At 41.6% G+C, this 24,130-nt stretch overlaps 1 protein-coding gene across 1 annotated transcript; it reads right to left on the bottom strand.

Annotated features, from left to right (window-relative positions):
- Window positions 1-5,282: 5,282 nt before the first annotated feature.
- Window positions 5,283-14,869, bottom strand: Dusp12 (dual specificity phosphatase 12). The gene is made up of 6 exons (XM_055624695.1): window positions 14,497-14,869; window positions 11,312-11,425; window positions 11,025-11,143; window positions 10,592-10,688; window positions 10,017-10,203; window positions 5,283-5,655 (listed from the first exon to the last, which is right to left on the bottom strand). The coding sequence occupies exons 1-6, from the start codon at window positions 14,826-14,828 to the stop codon at window positions 5,449-5,451; spliced, it is 1,056 nt and encodes a 351-aa protein (XP_055480670.1). The 5' UTR covers window positions 14,829-14,869; the 3' UTR covers window positions 5,283-5,448.
- Between the last annotated feature and the right edge of the window lie 9,261 nt (window positions 14,870-24,130).

The following is a 24,130-nucleotide window of genomic DNA, read 5'->3' as shown; positions in this document are numbered from 1 at the left end:
GCGCACGTGCAATGGGCCCGAGCGCGCGCGCGCGCGCACACACACACACACAACACACGCACGCACGCACGCACGCACGCACAAACACGATTGTAAGGTTCCCGTGGGACGAATGTCCTTTCTTGGGATGGTACATTCTTATTTACGGTGAAACTTATATAACATTTTCATTCTGACGCCTCAAATTCAAACACTGACATACAAACCAAAATAAAATCGAGTTTTCTCTATCCACCAAACACCGTGGTCCTTAAGAAAGTCATGATTAAGCTTCAACTTTTCTGTTTTTAATTTTTAGAAAATTTAATGTTTTATCAAGTCCTTTTATCCCAAAACGTTTGGGTAATTATGATACAAACGTTTGGGTACATATCATCAAATGTAAACAAATGTTAACATTTTTCACCTAAGTCTAAATTTTTCTCACAGATAAAAATTTTCAATTACAAGAAATTGAATTACAGGAAAGTTGAATGACTCCCTACTATCCTACTACACCCAACTTAATTTCCCTGTCCAAACAGACCATCCCTACTATGAGTTTTATAGAAATCTTTTAGTCCACTTTAATTTACTTTTACAAAGGTTTAAATATGTTTGTAAATACATATGTTGAGTGTTGGGGGCTTTTAAAAATCCACATAAATGTATAACACTGTAATATTTTCCAAATCACTGTCACCAGGCATTACTTTTTGAGGCTCTAGCCATTTTAACTGCTACATTTCCTTGAATACAAATAATTGTTAACCTAAGATTGTAGAGGAATTTTAATCCAGTATACCCTTAATATCCTTCTAGCTGGAATACAGACACGCCCTAAGTACACATCTTTATTCCCAAACAATGTAGGTAAGGTTGGTTTGTAGAAGGAAGCAGACAAATCAGAAAGGAGTGTCAGAATGAGTCAGAAATGGGATATGCCCAACAGACTGGAAAGAGAGTCCACTTAACATCAGTGCAAGGAGAAATCAGTTGAGTCATTCAGTTGAGAGGCAGTGCAGTGGAGTTGAGTTCCTGTGGTTCAGAGGCAGTTTTGCTGGGACAGTTGTAGAGACACAGGTTACAGAGAGAGAACAAGCTAGACATAGGTGAAGACAGAATGCGCCAGAGAATGGGAAGGAGCCCAAGATGAGGCGAAGCACAGCAATTCAGCCAGAAGGCTAGAGAAGCCAGTTTGAATCAGTCAGCTTGGAGAGGAGATTTTTGAACCAGAACAGCTGAGTTGAACCAACCAGCCAGAGTTTAAAAAGAACTAGAAAGGGTAAGCTTATTCAGCAGTCTCAGGCTGAAAACATTCTAGGCCTACATAAGATTGTATGGAGGCTATAGGTTAGCAGGCAGAGGCAGTAAGCCTCCGAGATGACATTAGGAGTAAAAGTTACTTTACATAAGATGGACACTTGGGTCTTTGAAATTGTTCACTAGTACATAAAATATCTTCCCTGTTAGCATATCTTTCACATTTTGCTGGGTCCCTTGCAAAATTAGCAGTTCACATCCTCACCAACATATTCACCAACACTAGATATGATCAGACTTTTACAGTTTGTGTCACTATGAATGGTGTAGCTGTAGTTTACATCTCTCTGGCCCTTCAGGGATGCTGTATTCCTTCATGTTCATGAAACTACACTGTTCTGTGAACTGCACACTCTCTTTCAAAGTCTCCTACTTGGCTTCCTTTCTCTTAGTGATGTGTGATTTTCAGATAGACTACTTTAGTCATTGTAGTGTTGTATATGTTGTAAACATTTGTCTTTATGGGGGTTTTGTGCTCTAGCTGTTGAATGTAGTGAGTTTGTCAGTCTTTTGTTAGGTCTCTGCCACTTGTAGTATTAAGAAATTCTTGCCTGTCCTGAAGTCATTAAGGCTTTCCTCTTCATAGTTTATAGTTTGGGTTTTCATTCTTTCTATGTTGTTTGGTGTCTTGGATACAGTAACACTATTGACTTTTGTAACACACTCATGTGTCCAAAACTCTTACTGAATTACATTATTGTGATACTTTGTCTATGTGCTTCTTGGGACTTCCCACTTAGAACAACTTACATTGTGCAAACAGTAAACTTTAACATTTATTTTAATAAATATAAGAGAAAAGTGAATCCCCAGGCTTCAATTTTTGCCACTCCTGTTCCAAATATCCTCCTTCTCAATACCTTCATTTTAACTTGCAGTAAACCTCAGACATATTAGTTCATCTATGAATGTTGCTAAACATCTCTAAACAAAGCCTTTAATTATGAAAATACCATATATACCTAGCAGTCAGTAATTCCTCAGTACCATCTAATACCTATCTGTTCCACATTCATATTTTCATTCTTAAAAATGCCTATCTAGGAACCAAAGAGATGGCCCAGCAAGAAGAGCACTTGCTGCTCTGGCAGAAAACCTAGGTTCAGTTTCCAGCACCCACATGCCAGCTTACAATCCTCTGGAACTCCAGCTCCAGGGGATCCTGTACACACATGTGTACATAAACTCAAAAAAGTGTACACATGGACATGTAAAACCTAAAAATAAGCTAAAATGCCCACGTAAATTTGGCTTGGGAAAAATGAAGTTCCAGATAAGATCAACACTGTATTTACACAGCAACTCCTTTTCACTTCCCTTGGTACCGTATGTTGAAGAAACCTAAGTCTTGTGCTGTAAAACAGAACTGCCGACTTTGTGAGTCTGCTGACTGTATCTTCGTAGTGAAGTTTAATTTGTTCCTAAAGCTGTCTGCCAGTTTTACATAGAGGATAGGTTTATTTTACTTTTGCCAGAATACTTCATAATTCTAAATTCAAACCTGGCCTCCAAGGTTGCTATGAAAGTATGTCCATTAAAAGAACAAAACCATCTGTTGGTCATAGATGTGTCAGCTGGAGATGTTTGTGGGCCTCTAGAAGTAACCTACCAATGAATACGGGTTTAAAAAAAACTGACCAGTAGCCAGGCATGGTGGCACACACCTTTAATCCCAGCACTCAGGGAGGAAGAGGCAGGAGTATCAATGTGAGTTCTTGACCAGCCTGGTCTACAAAGAAAGTCCAGGACAGCCAAGGCTACTCAGAGAAACCTTGTCTTTAAAGCAAGCAAGAAAACCTGACTAGTGAAATTACACTTAGTTATAGTGTATCTCATCAGTACTATTAGATTCTATAATCAGATCAGGATGGCAGTGATATCTTTAAGATACATATTACCCTGAATAGTGAAACCAAACACTGGGATCTTTTAAAAATTAAAGTTAAGATTTTGATTGGAATCAGTCTTGATTCTAAGTTGGATTCAACCACATCCGTGCTCACAGAGGTAGTTCTACTTAAACTCAGGTCACAAAAGAGAAACAAAGACATGGAAGTTGGAGGGGCATTGAGGGTGGGAAGGGAGTAAGAGGGCAATGTGTGATCAGAATGCACTATGTCCATGAATGAAATTATCAAAGAACATTTTTAAATGACTACAGAGGACCAGAGGCTGTCTCTTGTTGTGGGGCACTTAGTCCTGTATCAGCTACCAGCTAGCTGCCCACACCAGCCTCACCAAGAACCAAAATCTTGGCTGGTTCCTGGTAGCACCAACCTGACCCAGCAAGGTAAGCAGGCACACTCGAGGCCATGCTGTCCAACGGCCCGGAAGTAGTGTGCATGTACCTGTTTTTCTGTTGCTTTCCTTGAGATTCTGGTAGCCACACTGGCCTCTACCCCAACTCCCTACAAAGCTCAGCAGGACCTTTATTTAGCTCCTGATCCTCTTGCCTCCACCTCCAGGGTAGCAGAATTGCAGGCATGTGCCACCACACTGGCTGAACTTTACATAAATAGGCTTCCCAGCCATCCGTCATTGGCAGGTACAGTGAGCTTTCAGAAAGCTATTGTCCCTTCCAGCTGGAATGTAGGTAGCCGGAAAAGGCACCTGTCTGCTCTGTTCGCTGTATCATCTACGATAGCACACCTGTCCTCAGAGCACATTACACACTATTCTGAAAAACGTACATTCAAATGAAATAGGCTACTCTGCTGTGGCCTATGGTGTAGGATGAACAAATGTTCATATCAAACTACAGATATTCAACCATTTTTCACCTACAAACTAGGTTATGTTTAAAGAGGATTGTTGTTCACATTATTTAACAGTTATTTCCATGTCAGTGTCTTGTTTGTTTTTGTTTTTCAGACAAAACTTGCTCTGTACACCAGGCTGGCCTCAAACTCAAGAATTCTTGTCTTTGCCTCTCCAGTGCTAGGATTAAAGGTGTGCACCACCACTGTCCAGCTCCGTATCTGTGTCCAATACAATGACACAAATAAGTAAAAATATCTTAAGGTCATGGACTGTCCCTCTTTTAGCTAATTCTGATTTCATGTAAAATGTTCAAGTATCTAATTAAAGCTAAATCTAACAATAAACAAGCAAAACAAATTCTAGTTGCTACAGGTAAGACTAAAAAGCTAATCAGGCCTAATACTCCTAATCCTGGTCCTCTCAGGAGGCAGAGGCAGTAAGATCTCTATCTCTATCAGGCCAGCCTGGTCTACAGTGATATTCAGGACAGCCAGGCTACATAGAGACCCTGTCTCAGACACACACTTGTTTTCAGTTATATTCTCTCCCCACTCCCAGGAGGAAAGAAAGATTCATGAAATCTACAAGGCTCAAAACAGTTACAAGATTCACAAGGCCCTTCCCAGAGATAATATAAACTGTGATGATCACTGGGGAAAAAAAGATTCTCCTGCAGTCAGCTGCCTGCAGACTGAGCAGGAAGTTGTAGGATTACAACCTCTGTGAGCGGATACCCAGGCTGGCTTTCTGGTAATGCAAATGCTTCGAGTTGCCCATGCTCCTGTAAGTAACCCAATAAACTGACCAGTTCAGCAGGCTGGACGTCAGTGGAACCATCTCTTTGGTCTATCATCAGTGCCACAAGGAGGACTAGATGTTTGTTCACATCTCCCCAGAGGGGGTCACCAAAGGGTGTGTGTATGTTTACTAAGGTCCCTTAAATGAAACAAAAATGATTTTTCATATTCCAACCAAGTAATTCTGCTTTATATGTCTGAAAACCAAAGAGTGTCTGCCTGGATACTGACAGTTTCATGTTCTTACATTCAATTTTAGCCATCTAGACTTTAGTATCACATAACTAACATAGCACAATGCGTAACTTTTAAAAATGGAAGAGGGTCCAGATGTAGCTCAGAGGTAGAATGCTTTCCTAACGTGCTTAAAGCAGGGGCTACATCCAAACAGCATGAAAGCTTTAGAACATGTAACACAGTATCTGGGTTACAAAAGAATTTAATATCAAATCCAATTTACATGATTCAAAGCCTGGATTGCCGAGCCAAGTACCGCATATACAGCATGTAATAAGCTGCCAACCAATAGCTGTTACAGTCAGTAGTTATCTTCGGACATTCCAAATCCTTCCACTAGGGAAGATAATAATCAAGACAACTGTGTTCCACCAGGTTTTACTCCAGGCTCTGCCCTAGGTTCATAGTTTCTCTGTGATCCTAGAGCTGGCAACATTTTCATTTCATCCACTCTATTCTTGTGTATTTGAAAAGCCGGGGTTATCCATCGACCACACGAGCACTGTTCACCATACCAGTTAAAGGAACCCAACTTGGCACTGCATTTTGGGCAAAGAAGCTGAAAAAAAGCAAATTTGTTACTGTATCCCACTTTTATACACATCCAGCGACTATCTTTGACAATACAGAATATATAAAATAGGCACGGTTATTAAAATAGGTCAGCAAGGAATTTGTAATGTTCCCACATGCATAAAAATACACTTATTTCCTCATCATAAACTACAAATAGTATAGAAAAGGCACATTGTTCTGAAGAAGGGGAATAGGAACCCAGGCTGAAGGGGAAAAGCAAAGCTCAAAGCAACTAAGAATGTTTCAATCGGTGTAACAACCACTTGCCTTCTAATCAATTTATAGCATGGTAAAGGATGGAAATGAATACTCCTATTCTCACCTTCTATTTCTAAGTGGGGTCAGTAGCATATAGGTCAGATACACTAATGTTCCAGTAAGAGAGAAATCCAAAAGCACTCACCAATCAACTGCGCGTTTTCTAATGCCTATGACAGCGCTCCCATCTATGTTTAGTGTACATGGTCTGAGGAGGGATTTGTGTTTTAAACACTGAGCTACCAAAGTCTGGAAATGGAGCCAGCAAGACGGATCAGCGGGTAAAGGCATTTGCCAGGCAAACCTGTTGACCTGAGTTCAATTCCAAGAACTCATGCAAAGGTGGAAAGAAAGAACTAAGCCCAGCCACAAAGTCACCCTGACCTCCAGACGTACACCATGGCAGATGTAGAAAGAACTAACCCCAGCCACAAAGTCACCCTGACCTCCAGACATGCACCATGGCAGATGTAGAAAGAACTAACCCCAGCCACAAAGTCACCCTGACCGCCACACGTGCACCATGGCAGGCGTTCTCCTCTCCCAAAGAAATAAACAGGTAAGTTTTATTTAAGTCTGTCCATAAAACTCAGAAACGTAACTGGAAAACAACAACAATGTAGCCAGGTACAGCAAATGCCTATAATCCTAGAGAGTTGGACTATGAAGAGTTTGAGGATAATCTCATCTACACAGCACATACAAAGCCAGCCTAGGCTACATAGTACTGTCTACATAGCTCTCTCACACAGACACAACACACACATGTACACACATTTCTCTGCTTTCTTAAACTTTAATGTGACAAAATATAAGTTTGAGACAGAAGGGAAAAAGTGTTAGAAGAGGCTTTATCTATACTATTCAAAGAGCTCCTACAAAAAAAGAAAAACGTTTTTAAAAAAAAACAAACTATATGTGGCTGGTGAGTCAGCTTTGTCACCGTGACACAAACGAGAGTTACCTGGGAGGAAGGAACCATCAGCCTGGCCTATGGGGCATTTTCTTGATTAATGATTGATGTGGGAGGGCCCAGCCCACTGTGTGTGGTGACACCCCTGGGTTAGGCCGACCTGGTTTATATAAGAAAGCAGGCTGAGTAAGCTATGAAGACCAAGCCAGTGAGCAAGCAGAGTTTGTCTCTGCTTCAGTTCCTGCCTCCAGGGTCGTGCCTGGCTTCCTAGAAGATGGACTGTAAACTGTAACATGAACTAAACCCTTCCCATTCAAACCAGTCGTGGTACTTATCATAGCAACAGAAACCTGTCAGCTGGCAAATAAGTAATCACGAAAAGTCAGGGACATTTCAGAATTAGCACCGTTTTTACTCCACATTCTACAGTATCTGTTAGGATGAGAGAGGCAAAGAAATGTCTTCTCTTACTGACATTTTGTATGGACATTATGAATGTTAGCCTTAATGGAGTTGTAAAGCCAGTAGTTCCATTTCTAAGTATCTGTTCAATGGAAAACACAAATACACGTACAAAGAAACAGACTCAGATGTGATTTAGAATTTTATTTATTTATTTACTGAAATAATATCTCACTATGTAGTCCTAGCCTGGAACTCACCTTAAACTCACAGAAATCCATCTGACTCTGCCTCCCAAATGCTGTATTGAAAGACATATACCATCACATTCACCTATGATTTAGAATCTTACAAAAATGGCTTTACTCTGTGTCTGTATGCACTCATTTTACAGGAGGACCAGGAGATGGAGGCCAGCCTGGGCTATATGAGATCCCAGGAAGACCAGAAGTTACAGGCCAACCTGGGCTATGTGAGATCCTTTCTCAAAAATCAAAACTGAACAGGGGCCAGGCTTGGTAATGCATACATATAAGGCCACTGCTCAGAAGGCTAAGGAAGGAAGATGAGTTCAAACCCAACCCAGGCTACAGAGCAAAACCCTGCCTCAAAAATCAAGGTGAAACAAACAACAAAAATGTCCAGTGACTTGAAATGAGTATATTATTTTGAGTGTGATGATTACAAAGAAAAACAACAAAAAAACCAACAAACTTCTGTAACTGTAATTAAAAAAACTACTGTGCATTACAAAATGGGTGAATTATGCATAAACAAAACTGGCTTAGAGCAATTCAATCTGAACATATGGATACCACTTTCCAGACAAAATAATAACTAGTATAAATTAGGTTTCCTTGTTGATAGGTTGCAAGTACATCTGCAGCTAACTATACTCTCAAAAAGATTTCATAAAATATCTATTGTGAAAATTTTATACACCTATACAACATTTCAAATTTACTAAAATTATTATTACATGGGGTTGAATTGTAGCTCATGTAAAATATATAGTGCAAGGGCCCTGGATTAAATCTCCAACACTTAAAAAAAGAAAACTGCTAAAGAATGCCTTCAGAATAGTATCAGGTACACAAAAAGGCAAATGTGAGGAACACAGGGTACATTTCTGAGTTCCGTTCTTTAATAGGGAATAGAATATATCCCATAGCAAATGGATTAAATTAGAAGACCAGAAAAACGGAAATTGGGTGCCATAAAGTTAAAAGAGAAAATAAATTTTAAACCTAACTTTACCTTAATTTATCCCACTTATTTAATTTTGTGATATATCTAATTATTTTTAAAATGTTAGTCTTGTGTTTGAAAACACATAATCAATAGTCTTACATCTAACTTGGATGAATGGTTCTTCATCAAATGTGGCTAATAGAGTTGAATCAGCTAAATTTAAAAAAAAACATTTCACTGGGGGCAGAGTTTCATGGTAGAGTGCATGCTGACACAGTTAAGACCTTGAGTTTAATTTAAAAAGAATCATTTATTTTTGATAACCTTATCCATATATTAAAAAGGTATAATCCTCAGACTCTTCAGAAAGGAAATATTGATTAAAACGCTGTTGGCATAATGTTTTGTGCACTGTGCAAAGTTTTGCCTTTGTATATTCAAATGCTGACTTCTCTGCCCCACTATCTGGTTAAAACTCAGACATGGCACTGTAATGTTTATTATAAGTATCTCCTGTCTCAAGCTTGTATAAACATGCCCATCATTTGCTCTCTGTTCTTCCAATAAAACGCTGACCAGCCAATACTAAGCAATACAGAGAATAGGGTGGGACACCCAGGTCCAGCGAGGAGAGAAGAAAGAGAGAGGAAAATATTGAGCCACGGGGAGAGGTCCAGGAAGGATCAGGATAAGTTAACTGGAGAATTAAAAATGCAAGTATGAGGGCTGGAGAGATGGCTCAGGGGTTAAGAGTGCTGACTGCTCTTCCACAGGTCCTGAATTCAATTCCCAGCAACCACATGGTGACTCATCTATAATGAGATCTAGTGCTCTCTTCTGGCATTCAGGCAGAACACTATATATGTAATAAATAAATAAATCTTTAAAAAAAAAATGCAAGTATGACGGGGATTATGGCTGGGAGGAAGCTACCTAGCATGGAGTAATAATTGCTCAGTATTGTGCTAAAGGCTAAATAAATCATAGTCTCTCTGTATGGTTACCCAAGTAGCTGCTACATTAATAATTATATGAATCAATATGAAATATTAATAAGCAATCTACAAAACGCAGTTATTTTGTTTTGTTTATCCAGACAGTAAGATAGCACAACAAGCAAAGGCCGTTTGGCCAAGCCTGATGACCTGAGTTTAATCCTGAAACCCACATGGTGAATCCACCAAGTTGTCCTGACTTCCATGTGAGTGTGTAGCACCTAAAAATCCCACAGGTGCACACATCATATACAAAATAAGAAAATGTAATACAAATATTAAAATCTAATTAAAATGTTTGTTGTGTTGGCTTGAGACAGTGTATCATGAAGGAGAGGAGAGTCTCACACTCACTACGTGCCTGTGGTGACCTTAACTCCTGATCCTCCTGCCTTAACCTCCGGAGTGCTAGGAATGCCTGGCTTCTGTGACACTGGAGATGGAATCCAGGGCAACCATGCCCGCTAGGCAAGCACTCCACCAGCTGAGCCACGCCCCCGGCTCTAAAATTTAGTTTAGAAGTGTAAAAGGGAACAGAATTTCGATGCTATAATGAGACTGTAGAAAGCAAATTAGTGTTCTCACCTGTCCGTCCATTACTCCCAACAAGGTAGATTCCATCCACTGGACAGGCTCAATGAAGTAAGATGTACACTGAGCCTGAGTCCCTGTGGTAAGCACAAGAGGCGGTGTCGATCTCTTGTGAGCAAAGGCTACTGGCCCACTTCCTTCATTATGATCCAAAATACTAGAACGTTTAAATAAAGATCGCCTGCAGAAGCACCAAAGACAAAAACATTAATGACTTGTGAAAGATGAAAACAGATAAAATGTAAAAAAAGCCATCAGTATCCTACTCAAATTTTCAATAGCCCCTATAAAGTACATTCTTTCTGAAGCAGGTTTGAACTTAAACTTTCCATATTATCCCATTAAACTTCCCAGCACTTGTAGAGGCAGAGGCAGAGGCAAGTAGATCTCTGTGAGTTTGAGGCCAGCCTGGTTTACAAAGTGAGTCCAGGACACCCAAGGCTACACAGAGAAATCCTGTCACGAAAAACAAAACAATCCCCCCCCCAAAAAAAAGAAAGGAAAAGAAAAATAAAGTGCTTTTTCCAATTATCAAGAAGATAAAATTTCCAAGATACAGAATATTTTACCTGCACTTTCTACATTTGTAGAGAATGTCATCTTTTAACCCTTGTGAAATGGTAGTCGGGTCAACAGCAAAGAGCTCTTGAGGTAAATTCCGAAGTTCTACAAGATAATTTAAATGCACCCAGGTGTCAAGCTCAACCTTCTAGAGTCTCAGATAAAATCCCAATGCCAAACAGAGGCGACACATCCTAAAATCAGAAACTAAAAACAAAAATCTCTACGTTGAGAAACCAGGTAGGAAAGCAGAGAGCAAATCTTCACTCACAGCAGAGTGCCTGATTTCAAACCCAGCCTTTTTTAAACCATGTGATGTCTTGCTAAACAAAAGGAAACAATAGTCTCTGCCTCCTAGGATTTCTTGGAAAGTGACAATGCGTTTAGCATTCAAGTAAATGACACCTCAGAAGAGTCCAGTTATAAATAGCGTTTACTCACCCGGATACTTCTCAGTAACCTTCTGTAAACGGTACTGCTTATAAATTGCACTAGCGCTATCGACTTCGCATCCCATTGCTTCATATAATTTCAGTTGCCATTCAAATCCCTCATCCATCCTACAATGAGAAGCAAGAAGGAGACATACAAAAGGAGAACTGGTAAAAGCCAAAGAAAAAGGGCCCAAGTTTGCCTCTGGCCTATGCAAGTCCAGGAAACACACACACACACACACACACACTTTAACAAAAAAGAATTGTTACTGTGACAGGCAACAGTGGACTTACTTAGCTTCTGGCTTGACAGTCTGGAGGTTTTCATAGGCTTTTTCAAAGGTAAGCTGGTCCGTCTTCATTAAAAAAGCTGTCACGACAGCAACGCTTCGACTGACTCCTGCATGACTGAAAAAGAGACCTTTAAGATAAAAGAACCAATTGCAGCAATTAAAAGCCAAGACAAAGCCCAGCCCACTATTAACGGTAAAGTTTAGGTCCAGCTCAGTTCTTTTCCTTTCTCAGAGTCATGGCGATCTTCCTGTCTCAGCCTCCTCCATGCTGTGATGACAATGGTGCCCAGCTCATATTGACCATTCTGCCCATATTGACCCAGCGCCTCTTAAATACTGCCAACATACAAAAGCAGTCCGTTATTTCCTTATTCCTTTTTAACTCTGGACAGTATGGATGCATTAACTATTCAAAAATAGCCGCTTAAATATTTCAACTGTTGCCATGGTTCCTTCCCTCTTAACTTCAAGTTGTTCCAGATCTGGCCCCATGCTTCTTATCCCTCCCTGCCTTCTGTCCTTATGGAAATCTTCAGAACTTCTGGCACACAGGAAGTGTCCAACAGAGCAGTTCAAACCAACCCAACAGGACTCCTCAGGAATCCCCGAGCACCTGCTAAGATTTTCTAGCCTTTTATCTTTGCTGCAGTATACCCTGGCAAGGCTTTTTTACCCTAATTCTCTAGGATATAAATTTTATATCCTAATTCTCTAATTCACCAACCATTGTCCCTCATCCCAAACAGAGCATAAAAACAACAACAACAAAAACAACTCTTGGGGCTGAGGATGTAGCTCAGTAGAAGAGCGCTTGCATGTGTGAAACCCTGGCTTTAATACCAGCACCACTTCCCAAAAGAGGAATTAAAAATAACCTGGTCTTACTCTGCAATCTTGAGAACTTCAACCTTTGTTAACCTCTCCTACCACTGAAAGATGGATTACTGCTCAAAACAGACATCCTAGTGTACCGATTATTTCATATTAGCAGCAGATGGAGGACTTATCTTCTTGTCTGCTTAAAGTCCAGAGGCACCAAAGACGACAAAAAAAAAAATTACTTCAGATCCTTTCCCCGAGTTTTCATTAATTATATTGAAATAGCAGGGGAAGCAAGCAGACTGTCCCACAAGGATATCTTCTATTTTGATCCAACTAATATTCCAAAAAGAATCATTTATGATTCACTGTCTCTTCTGCAGACTCAACAGATTTTGTATGTTTCTCCTCATCCACTGAAAACCCATTTACTATTCCCCCAAAATCTGCTGACACTCCCCGAGCATCGTCCCCTCCTCCTAATGAAAAGGGATATATAATTCTGAGTCAGGTTGTGTTTTAACTTCCTGTGGGTTTGTAGAAAGGAATGACACAAAACTGCTCATCAGGTGAGAAAGCCCCAAGAGCACCTCCAGGAACCATCCAGCACTGACATGAGTGAACGTTAGGAGAAACCCTCATACCAGAGGCAACATGCCAGCCTTGAAGGGAGAAAGTGGGCCTTCAAATCTGGGTGGCTATGAAGCTCCTTTCCCATATACGTATATATATGGGTCACAAAGAGAAAGAGACTTCAGTTCCAGAGGACAAATGAAATTTCTGACTCTTACAGCTTTTCCTGGAGGAAGAAAAGCCCCACAGTTTATGACCCATTCTGGCCTGGCCTCCAAGCCAAAAGTCCTAGGGCAGAAGGGCACTACTACCTTAAGTTATAATTCTAGGGTATTTGGGGATGGGTGGTGGGTGACCTAGACATGCCCACAGCTGCCAGTGAGAGATGTAAGGTCACAACTCACATTTGATCAACTTTCTGCCCCACAGAGCTGCAGGAGGCTGCAGGGGGCTGTGGGAAGACTTGATTTCTGGGAGAAAGAAACAGAGCCTGTGGTCTAACAGGCTGAGCTTAGTCACTAATCACACTTTGTGACCACTCTGTGTATATTTAAAAAAAAAAAAAAAATGCAATAGCTACAGAACAAACCCAAGGTCCAAGGTCCTTTCCTCTTAGCATTGAAGCCTCCAGATCTGTTTATTATTTCTTCTGCTTCTCTTTCTCCCCACTCACCCCAGGGCAAGATGGGGAAGCTAAAATTACCCTCTTCTTCAGTCTTAAGCACAAAAACGAGAATTAAGGCCAAAGCAGTAGCTCATGGTGCTAGCGCATATGACACTAGCACCACGAGGCAGATGCAGGAGGGTCCCAAATTCAAGAATAACCTGGGCTACACAGCAAGACCTCCACCTCAAAATCAAAAAAGCCTACCATGTTAGCAGAACAAATTAACTCTATGATCTACTCAGTCTGATATACCCTGAGACCATCATTCCGGAAAGGGCATTGCCTTATGCCCCAGGGGACAGTCAATACAGGCCAGGCTGTTTCCCAGCTCACTCCATTAGCATTATTAGGCCACACTCCTTTTGTCCAATCGCATTTTCTGTGCGACTGTCCAGTCTTAATTACTCCAAGCATGTGAACAGTTTTCCTTTGGTCTGTGAGTTTCCGTTTTCCCAAACTCTCCAGTGTCACATAAAACTTTGATTAAAAATTCTTTAGTGTCGGGGCATGATGGTGCCTGCCTTTAACCCCAGCACTCAGAAGGCAGAGGTAGGGAGATCTCTGTAAATTCGAGGCCAGCCTGGTCTACAAAGCGAGTCCGGGACAGTCAAGGCTCTGTTACACAGGTAAAAAATAAACCCTCGAGCGTGGCGGTACGCTAGGAGGTGCAGCACTCTGGAGGCGGGCACAGGCAGATCTCTGTGGTTTTGAAGCCGGCCTGGTCTAAATGGTAAGCTCCAGGTGGGCCAGATCTACACAGTCAGACTTCGTCTCAAAAACAAAACACCCGTTAAACACAGTGACCTTTAGGATGAGGAAGAAAAGTCTCACACCTACACATCTGGCCAGACACGGGCAAGGAAAGGTGTCTGACTTCTTTTACAGAGCTGCCAAACCTTATCTGATGAACCCCAACTATATAAATATAGATACCGCATGTATATGTACATGTATATGCATGTTTTACATTAATAAATACATATATACCTGTATGTGTATACATATATACATGTATGTATATACACAAGTACATATATGTTTTATATGAACCAAGGGCTGGTTTCCAGACCCTCTTTTGGGTCGCACACCCCCGGTACGAGGCATTGGCCCCTGCTCCTGGCACTCACCAATGTACCAACACCGCTCGGCCCTCGGCGCGCGCCCGGCCGATGAAGGCCACGCACCGATCCAGGTGACTGAGCAAGTCAGTCTCGGGCTTGTCCAGCGCGGGCACGAAGAGGCTCCGGAGACCTTCGAACCCAGGGCCAGCCTGGAAAGCCGGCTCCGAGTCCACCGTCAGCACGGCGGTGATGCCGGCCTCCAGCAGGTGATCCGGTTCCGCCACGGCCCCTGCCCCACCCAGATACAGCCCGGGCCGCACCTCCACCCGGTGCCCGGCCGGGCCGGGGCTCGCAGCCCGGCGCTCGCAGCCATGGTCGGAGCCCTGCACTTCCAACATGGCGGCGCCTGGAAGCCAGGCGGCCGCGGCCTCGCCACCGAGTCGCCGGCTAGAGCGGCTGTCTCCTACCCTCCAGCCGCTCAGCAGCGCGCGCTGGTGGGAGGACCACGGCGATTCTGGCGGAAGTGATGTGAGGCCTGCTGAAGCTGCGCTAAGTAAGCCCCATTCAGAGCTGCCTTTCCACCCAACCGTCCGCAGCTCAGGTAGAAACCAAAGCCCCCATTCATCCATTGCTGGTGGGACTGCACACCTGGCAATCAGCTTGGTGGTTCCTCCGGAAGATGGGAATCCGTGTACTTCAAGATCCAGCAATACCACGCTTAGGTATATACACAAGGGACACTGTATTCTATCACAGAGACACTTGCCCAACCATGTCCACTGAAGCTCTATCTATAATACCAGAAATTGGAAACAACCTAGATGTGCTTCAGCAGAAGAATGGATGAAGAGAATGTGGTACATTTACACGGTGAAGTATTACTCAGCCATTAAAAAAAAAATGAAATTCAGAAGTGAATAGATGGAACAAGAAAAAAAAAAATCATTCTGAGTGGGGTAACCCAGACCCCGAAAGACAAATACGGCATGCATTAGCTTATAGGTGGATATGATCTGTTAAGTCAGTGATAACCAAGCTATCAGCAAGTCCATAAAACCACAGAGGTTAGGTATAGAGTAAGGGGCTAGGGAGGGGCCAGTAGATCTCCCTAGAAAAGGGAAATAGAATAGATAGCTATGCCTGATTGTGGGCAGGCTGGAACAGAAAGATCAAACGCAGAAGGGGAGGGGATGGGGGAGAGACAGCTAAATGAAGGGCCATTTGAGGGGCATGAAAACATAACTTGGTAGGAGCTTCCTAAATTTTACATGTATGTGTGAAGGTGATGTAAATGAAATCGCCAGATAATGAGGGAGACAGAGCCCCAACAGGACATCTCCCTGTCACCAGATGAAGCTTCCAGTACTGAGACTGGGTTACATGTAATTGAGTTGTTGGTCATGGGAATCCCCCAAATAACTCGGGCTGTTGCCAAGGTCATGATAGGTTGCTCTCCACAAACTTATGGCAAGACCCCATTGCTGAAGACAACAACTACACGACTCATGAAGCATGGAGAAGTTGAGCTGGTGCCTACATAGAGCCTTCTTCACCCGTGCATGCTAGCGTCTATGGCACAGGAAGGTATTCTGCATGCTACCAAAGGAGAAATTTAAACCCAACCACAACCCCTTTGATCTACAGTGATGTCCTGCCTGCAAGATATCCTCCTGGGGTGATGGCACAAACTTCTGTCAGTAACCAAGTAGGATCTGATTTGACCTAAGGCCCACTACATGAGGCCCAACGCTGCTTGGGTGACCAAGAACTAGAGATTAGATAGCCCAGGGACCTAAGGTAAAAAACCAAATACTGCTGTTCTAAAAATAAATAAACAAATGAACAAACAAATTTAAAAAGTAACATAGTGACATTCTGCTCTATTCGCCATCACCTGCTACAGATGGAAACAAGTACAGAGACCCACAGCCAGGCATTAGGTAGAGAATGGGAGACTTTGAAACACTTAGCTCTACCTGTCATGTTTCTATCAAATCCCTCCCCTCAGAGCTCAGGGAACCTGAAGAAGAGGAGGCAGAAAGAACATAAGAACCAGAGGGGGTTTAGGACACCAGGAAAACAAGGCCTAGTGACATCAGGACCGATGCACATATGAACTCACAGAGACAGGGACAGCACGCATGGGGGTTGTACCGGGCTGCACCGGATGGCTGGGATCCTAGAGCTGAAAGGAGAATGGAAAACATGCCCCCATCCCTAACCCAGAAGCAGTCTCAAGCTGATAACTGTCAGATCCAAAGGAAACTCTACTTCCCCAGATTCTAGAAGGCAGAGGTACGCATGGCTATTTGCGATGCGTATTAGCATGCTGGCCTCCAGGCTCCCTCGGCATCACAAGAACCTGTTACACATTTCAGAGTTGATGATCACATCTGGCTCTTCTTACCTTTTCTCACCTCCTCTCCTACGATAAACTCCCCCAACTCAAGGGCTTTCCTCACCCAGCTATTCATTCTCCTTATATCCTGGCTATTTTGGCATCTGCTTCTGTGTGTGTGTGTGTGTGTCTGTATGTCTGTCTCTGTCTCTCTGCCTCTGTCTCTCTCTATTGTCTGTCTTCCTTTCTCTGTGTCTGTCTCTCTCTCTCTGTTGTCTGCCTTCCTCTCTGTTTCTCGCCTCCCTGTTTCCCTCTGTGTCATTATACCATCATTGTTCCCCCCTCCCCGCCCACCCTGTCAGTTTGGCTCCTGCTTCTCTCATGTCCAGGTCCCGTATGCTGTCCATGTTCAGTCTATTTTTTTCTCTCTTTGCCCTGAACTCTTCTAGATACCTCTGGCTGTTCTCTCTCATATCTATAGTTTTGTTTTTTTTTTTTTTAATTTCCCTTAGCCAAGCATTGGTGGCATATGCCTTTAATTGCAGCACTCTGGGAGGCAGAGGCAAGCAGCTCTTTATGAGTTTAAGGCCAGTCTTGTTTACAAACAGTTCCAGGATAGCCAAGGCTACACAGAGAAACCCTGTCTTGAAAAACCAAACCAAACCAACAACAAAACAAACGACCAAAAACAAAAACAAAGGGATTGGGATGGAGGAGGGAGGGAACCACAGGGGGGATATAAAGTGAATAAAGTGTAATTAATAAAGAATTAAAAACAAACAAACAAACAAAAACACTCTTCCCTTTAACCATACCACTAGGTGGATATATCATCAGTTTATATATTAACCACTTACAAATGAAATTTTAGCTTTTTCTAAGGGAGTCTCCCTGGGGAAACAAACTACTCTTGGGGGTGAAGAAGGGAGGTGGCTGCATGCCCAGCAGTAAATGGACTAAAGAAAAGAAACTTATTGTCACCTTTGAACATTCCTTGTCTCAAAATGTCATGTCGGGACTTTTTGTTTGTTCTTGTTGTTTGTCTGACTGATTGATTTTTCAAGACAGGTTTTCTCTGTGTGGCCCTGGCTGTCCTGGAACTCTCTCTGAAGACTAAGCTGGCCTTGAACTCAGAGATCTACCTGCCTCTGCCTCCCAAGTGCTAGGATTAAAGGCATGGGTCACCACCACCCAGCTGTTTGTTTAATCTTATTATTTTATTTATATTTTTCATTCTCTTTTTACCCTACAGGGCCTTTGCATATATATTATGGCTTCCAGTTTATGTTTTTATGAGATAGTACTGAGTATGCAAACAAGTGGGTGTCTGTATCTATGTCTGTTTCTTGTGCTTTTTCTTGGGCTTTTTTCCGTCTGTTTGTTTGGTCCTATTCCAATATGTTAGTTTTTAGTTTATCTTATTACATTTTGTTGTATTATTATTCCTTAGAAGCCTATTTGTTTTCTAAAGAGAGACAGAAAAAGAGTGGATCCAGATGGGAGGATTGGGATATATAGAATATGAGGGGGGGGGGAATCTATTTTCAATAAAAGGAAAAAATATAGTATTAATAGAAAAAAAAGAGAAAGTTGCCAAATTTCTCGTATTTTAATGTTAATGAGGCAGAATAGCTAGTTAGAAAATAGAGGGAATATGAGAATGGTTTCTCCTAACCTTCTAACCTTGTCTAGCTGGCTGACACCTAGGTGACTGATCAGAGCACCTGCAGAAAAAAAATCTGTGCTCCTCTTTCAGAAAAAAAAAAAAAAAAAAAAGTCATAAACAAGGTTGTTACAAATGGCTAAGGTTACAAATGGCTATTGTTGTTACAAATGCCTTCAATCCAACTGTCTTGTGTTCTGTCTGAATAAAGACCTCTTTGATCAATCCCTAGCACCCCTTCTCCAGCAGCAAATTTATGCAATGTACCTCATAAATTTGCCAGTTGATTTCACCCTTCTTCATCTTGAAATTCTGTTCTGTGGCAGCTGTCAAGGTCATGGGGACACCCCAGTAGAGGCCCCAGAGCCTCTGAGGGCCTGTATTTCCCTTTGTTAGTGACATTAAAACTTTCAGGAAAAAGACAGCAAGGGCAACTGTAGTTCTCACCAATTCAATCAGCAGTGTCATTTCAGGCCTCCAAAGAAAGATTTCATTTGTATTTCTCCTCTTGTCAGAGTGACAGGCAAGACAAGTTTCCTCCATTTTGTTATTTCTGAGTTAAGTTGTAGTGTATTCAAGTTTAACTAGAATTTGATCTCCCTGATGGAGAATCCCATCAAAGAGATGGAAATTTACCCAACTCTATTCTAGGAACCAAAGGTCAGGATGTCCATAATTTATCTTAGCCTTTGTTAAAACTACTGGTTTGTGCAGAACTCCCTCCTGCTAACCGCTTATCTTAGCTTCTGTTAAAATTACTGCTTGCTTCAAGCTGCTTACTTCTGCAACATGCTCCCTGAAGCTGCTGAGCAAGATGTCAGGACATGGTTTCTTTCTTTAAAAGCTCCAGTGTTCACTTGGAGCCACATCTAGGTCCCTGAATGCCTGTGTGTGTGTGTGTGTGTGTGTGTGTGTGTGTGTGTGTGTCTGAGTGGTTGTCACTGCTGGGCTACAGATACATAACAATTACTACCTCCATCCCCCAATACACACACACACACACACACACACACACACACACACGGGGAAGGGCACCTAAATTCTATTCTTATTATGTTTATTGTTCTGGATCTTTTAAAGATCTTAGTTGCATGCAAATTTGTATGGGCTTATCTTCAAGCTAAAATTATCCATCTGTGATCCATGAGGAATTTCAGGGCATCACAATAAAAAATGTGAAGAAAAGGTTATTACAGGACTGGTGGCTTTCAAGAGGGCTTAAGGAAGCAGCCTTTGTTCTTGATTGGATGCTGTCAGAAAGTAGGCAATAGTTCTATCTTAACACATTTTATCCATGGGGAAGGCAAGCTACAGAACTAAATCTGTAACCTGGTAAGGAGTGGCAGGTACAGTACTAGCATGATAGACCTGTATTCCAAAAGAACGTAATAGAGAGGTCCCCGAACAAAACCTCACATATGTGTGGTCAGAAAAAGAAAAACTGAAAATTGAAACTCCACCAAAAAAGAAAAAGAAAAGAAACTATTTCAAACTAAAATTTCACACTAAAGGAAAAAAGAGTGAAAATGAAGCATATGAAACATAGGAAAATAACTTCAAAGTCTATTTCTGATAAAGGATTACTATCAGGCTATATATGCAGAATTTGTATTATTCAACAGCAGTGAGTAATTCACTTTAAGGGGCCAGAATAGATATTTCTCCAAAGAAAATACAGAAAAGTTAGTAAAGGCTGTGAAAGATGCTCAGCATTGCTAATCGTTAGGAAAAACCCAAACTGTGATGAGATATCATCTCATGTATAAGATCAGCTACTCTAAAATAAGATAAATAATAAGGGCATAAGATATGTTAACTCTTCTGCATTGCTGCTGGAAGTGTGACATGATAAGCCTCTGTGGAAATGGAATAAACGATCCTTATAAAATTAAATTAAGATCCACTCCAGTAATCCCACTTGTAGGTACATATAATCCAAAAGAAGGTGAAACCTGAGAGAAACGCTTGACTACTCATGTAATTTACATCATTCACAATTGCCAAGAAATGGAAGCAATTCTTAATGGCCACCAGCAGATGAATGGATAAATCAACAAGCAGGCAGACAGGCAGGCAGACAGACGCACACAATTATTCTGGCATAGTAAAAGGGAAAACCTGACTTGTACTATAACGTGATGAGCATTGGAGCCATTATCTTGTTAAAAATAATAATTGGAATAAGCAAATCAAAATTAGTATAGTGGTGCATGGCTTGCACTCAGAAAGCTGAGGCAGTAGGGTCATAGTGAGTTTGAGACATATCTGGGTTAGAGAGAGCTTGAAGTCAAGGCTAGGAGGAAATTGGGAGTCATTTGAATGATATATAAAGAGCTTCAAATTTACAAAATGAAAATGTTCTAAAAATCTGAACTTTACACTGAATAATCATCAAAAGAGAACATCTTCTCTTTCTATTACTTGGGTTTTAAAAATATATATTTAATTTATTTATGTGACATGTGTGAATGTGTGTGAAGAGGGAGTCGGATTTCCTACAGCTGGAGTTACAGGTCATGGTGAGCTAAAGTGGGTGCTAGAAAGAGCAACAAGCGATCAACACCAGCCATCTTTCCAGCTCCCTGTGTGAGTTTTTAAAACCATTTTTTTTTTTTTTTTTAAGTAGCAATCCTTTTAGCTAGGGAGTATGTTTGGTGTTTTGCAGTTTGGACACACATGATCATAGAGTTTCTCTCTCTCTCTCTCATTTGTTTAAGACACAGTTTATGAGGCTGTTCTCCAACTTACTACTTTGAAATCAATGACCTTGACCTTCTGATCCTCCTGCCTCCAAGTGCTAAGGTTGCAGACGTGTGGCACCACACCCAGCTGAAAGCATAACTTCTTTCCTCAACTCCTTGAAAAGACCCTTATGGTGTAGGTGAGGAGGCACAGTGAAGAAACTGGTGACATGACTGCTCCAGCATATGGTTAATGGCAGGGTTTGATTGTGCATAAGAGAGAAAATATCCAGAGGCAACTGGATGAGAAGAGAGAATAGCAGGAGACAAGAGAATGGGGGGAGAGAGAGAATAGCTGTGGGCAGGAGCTATAAAGAGAGCAGAAATCTGAGGTTAGAAGGGACAGGATGCTAGTCTGATATTGAAATGTATAATAAGTACTTGTGGATAGGGACTGAGGGATCCCGGAGTCAGCATGTACTCCGAAATATACTCATGTGTATAGGTCACTGGAGCCATACATCCCTTCTGCCAGGGGTAAGGGAAATGACTCCTTTTTTAGACGGGAACCAGTTTGACGAGGTCCAGAGGAATGCTGGCTTTTATCTAACCACCAAAAATCTTCCTTACAGTCCAGTTTGAGTTCTTTTATGGATATTTGGACTGCCTGTGAGACCTAGCATAAGGCCCTTCAAGATGGAGACAGGAGACACATGTAGGTTGAATACCCACAGAACCTGGCATTGACTTCGTGAAGCTGATTTTAATAGTGTCTCTATTAGTACTTTTAGACACCAGATGGCACCATTTGCCTTTACAAGAAACCACTTTTCTGCAACTTTGGTGATAAGCTTTTGTTTTATCTTACTACTATATATATATATATTCATTATATATGTATAATGAATGAATAAACAAATGAAAACCTACCCACTGGGGTAAAGGTTAACAACAGAACTGCTTGGAGAGGGAAAATCAGTTTCCTCCAATGAAGTGACGCTGGTTTTATCAACCACCCCAGGGCAGGCCTCATGTTCAGGGTTTTTTGTTGTTGTTGTTTGTTTTTGTTTTGTTTTGGTGTGTGTGTGTGTGTTTGTGTGTGTGTGTGTGTGTGTGTGTGTGTGTGTATTTAGCTACAGACTGGGAGTCTTTTGTTTTGCTTTTGCAGAGGAGGTTTTTTTTTATTTTGTTTTCTTGGTTTGGTAGGTTGTTGTATTAGATTTGTTTGTTTTTTGAGAAAGAACTTAAAAGTTAGGTGGGTAGGGAGGAGGAGAGGATCTGGAAGGACTTAGGGGAGGGGAAGAATATAACCAAAATATATTTAAATTTTAAAATTGTTTAAAATAATGTAACACATAAAAAAGAAATCAATCTTATTCTATATCATTGGTAGGTAATTAAAAGATGTATTTGAAAATAAAATCCTAATAATAAGTGTCAAAATGCCAGGCATGGTGGCGAATGCCTGTAATCCCAGACTCAGGGAGACAGGCAGGAAGATCTCTGTGAGTTGGAGGCCAGCCTGGTATACAAAGTGAGTCCAGGATCGTCAAGGCTACACAGAGAAACCCTGTCTCAAAACACCAAAAAAAAAAAAAAAACAAAAAAACAAAAAAAAAAAAACCGTGTCAATGTATGATGGGTGTTCATATCCTGTTATGTAATGGTGTGTGTATGTATATATACATATAAATGTGCAGAACAGTATAATGAACTACAACTTCCCTCTCATTCAACTTTAACAAATTACTTTTGTCCAATTTTATTTTCATTAAAATGCTATAGATAACACACAGAGAAACCCTGTCTTGAAAAACAAAACAGGAAGAAAGAAAGAAAGAAAGAAAGAAAGAAAGAAAGAAAGAAAGAAAGGAAAAAAGAAAGAAAGAAAGAAAGAAAGAAGGAAAAGAAACTTAAAAAGAAAGAATTAATAACATGCTGAGATTAAGGAAAGAAACGCTGTTTTAGAGAGGAGTCTGGCTCACTGCCAGCTATGGGAAGGGAAGATGTTTTTTTTCTCGGAACTGATGACTACATATGCACACACACACACACACACACACACACACACACACACACACTTGTACAGCCACTGTTTATCTGGTTATTGCAGCATTGGTAAGCCAGCAATCTTGATAATTTTTTCCTCTTCCTTTCACCTTCCCTCTCTCCCTTCTTTTGTTTGTTTTGAGATAGAGTCTTGCCTAGGAGTCTAGACCAGCTGTCTGGGAATGAACACGCTCTGTAGATCAAACTGGCCTCCAAGTCATGACCCTTCCTCCTCAGCCTCAGTCTCCCGAGTACTAGGGTTGAAGGGACAGAAACACTACCCCGAGCTGTTTGATAAATACTCAACAGCAGTCTTGCTAAGAGAGCAAGTCATCATGTGTGAGAGGGCTTGGATATTTCAACAGTGCCACTTCATACAATATGGCCAGTCACATGAGAACACGCATCACCCAACACTCTCACTTTTTGGTTGTTTCTTTACAAAGAAATGCTTCATTTTCATGTTTAACAGTATTTGCAGTAAATGCACTTCTCTGCTGAGCAATTAGCCAAGAAATTTTCCCTCTTTCGTCCCTTCACCTCCCTATCATAGAGACCGAAGTCAAGTTCCTCTTTCTATTTTCAGCAAATTGTTGATGCTCTGGTATCAAGTTCGGTACCAGTAAATGCCAGGTTCTGCTATTTTGTTCTGTTCTCTCCCCTCCCCCCCTCTCTCCCCCTTTCCCCTCTCTCCCACCTCTTTCTCCCCCTCCTCACTCACTCTCTTCTCTCTCTCTCTCTCTCTCTCTCTTGGTTTTTCAAGACAGGGTTTCTCTGTGTATCAAGCCCTGTCCTGGACTTGGGCCTCGAGAACTGTATATCAAGCCCTGTCCTGGACTTGGGCCTCTGCCTGCCAAGTGCTGGAATCAGAGGTGTTTGCCACCATGCCTGACCCTTCCTTTCCTTCCTTCCTTCCTTCCTTCCTTCCTTCCTTCCTTCCTTCCTTCCTTCCTTCCTTCCTTCCTTCCT

The sequence above is a fragment of the Psammomys obesus genome, unplaced genomic scaffold, assembly GCF_907164565.1.
Source record: "Psammomys obesus unplaced genomic scaffold, mPsaObe1.curated_primary_1811, whole genome shotgun sequence".
NCBI lineage: Eukaryota > Metazoa > Chordata > Mammalia > Rodentia > Muridae > Psammomys > Psammomys obesus.
This window is presented reverse-complemented; position numbering and strand designations above follow the sequence as displayed.

Bases quoted from the DNA above. Each gene is read 5' to 3' on its own strand.
- Dusp12 (XM_055624695.1), bottom strand. From the start codon at position 14,828: ATGTTGGAAGTGCAGGGCTCCGACCATGGCTGCGAGCGCCGGGCTGCG. The intron at 10,204-10,591 runs GTAAAATATTCT...GTGCTTCTGCAG, and splicing joins TACAAATGTAGAAAGTGCAG to GCGATCTTTATTTAAACGTT. The intron at 5,656-10,016 runs GTGAGAACACTA...GCTTTTTTTCAG, and splicing joins TGGGAGTAATGGACGGACAG to CTTCTTTGCCCAAAATGCAG.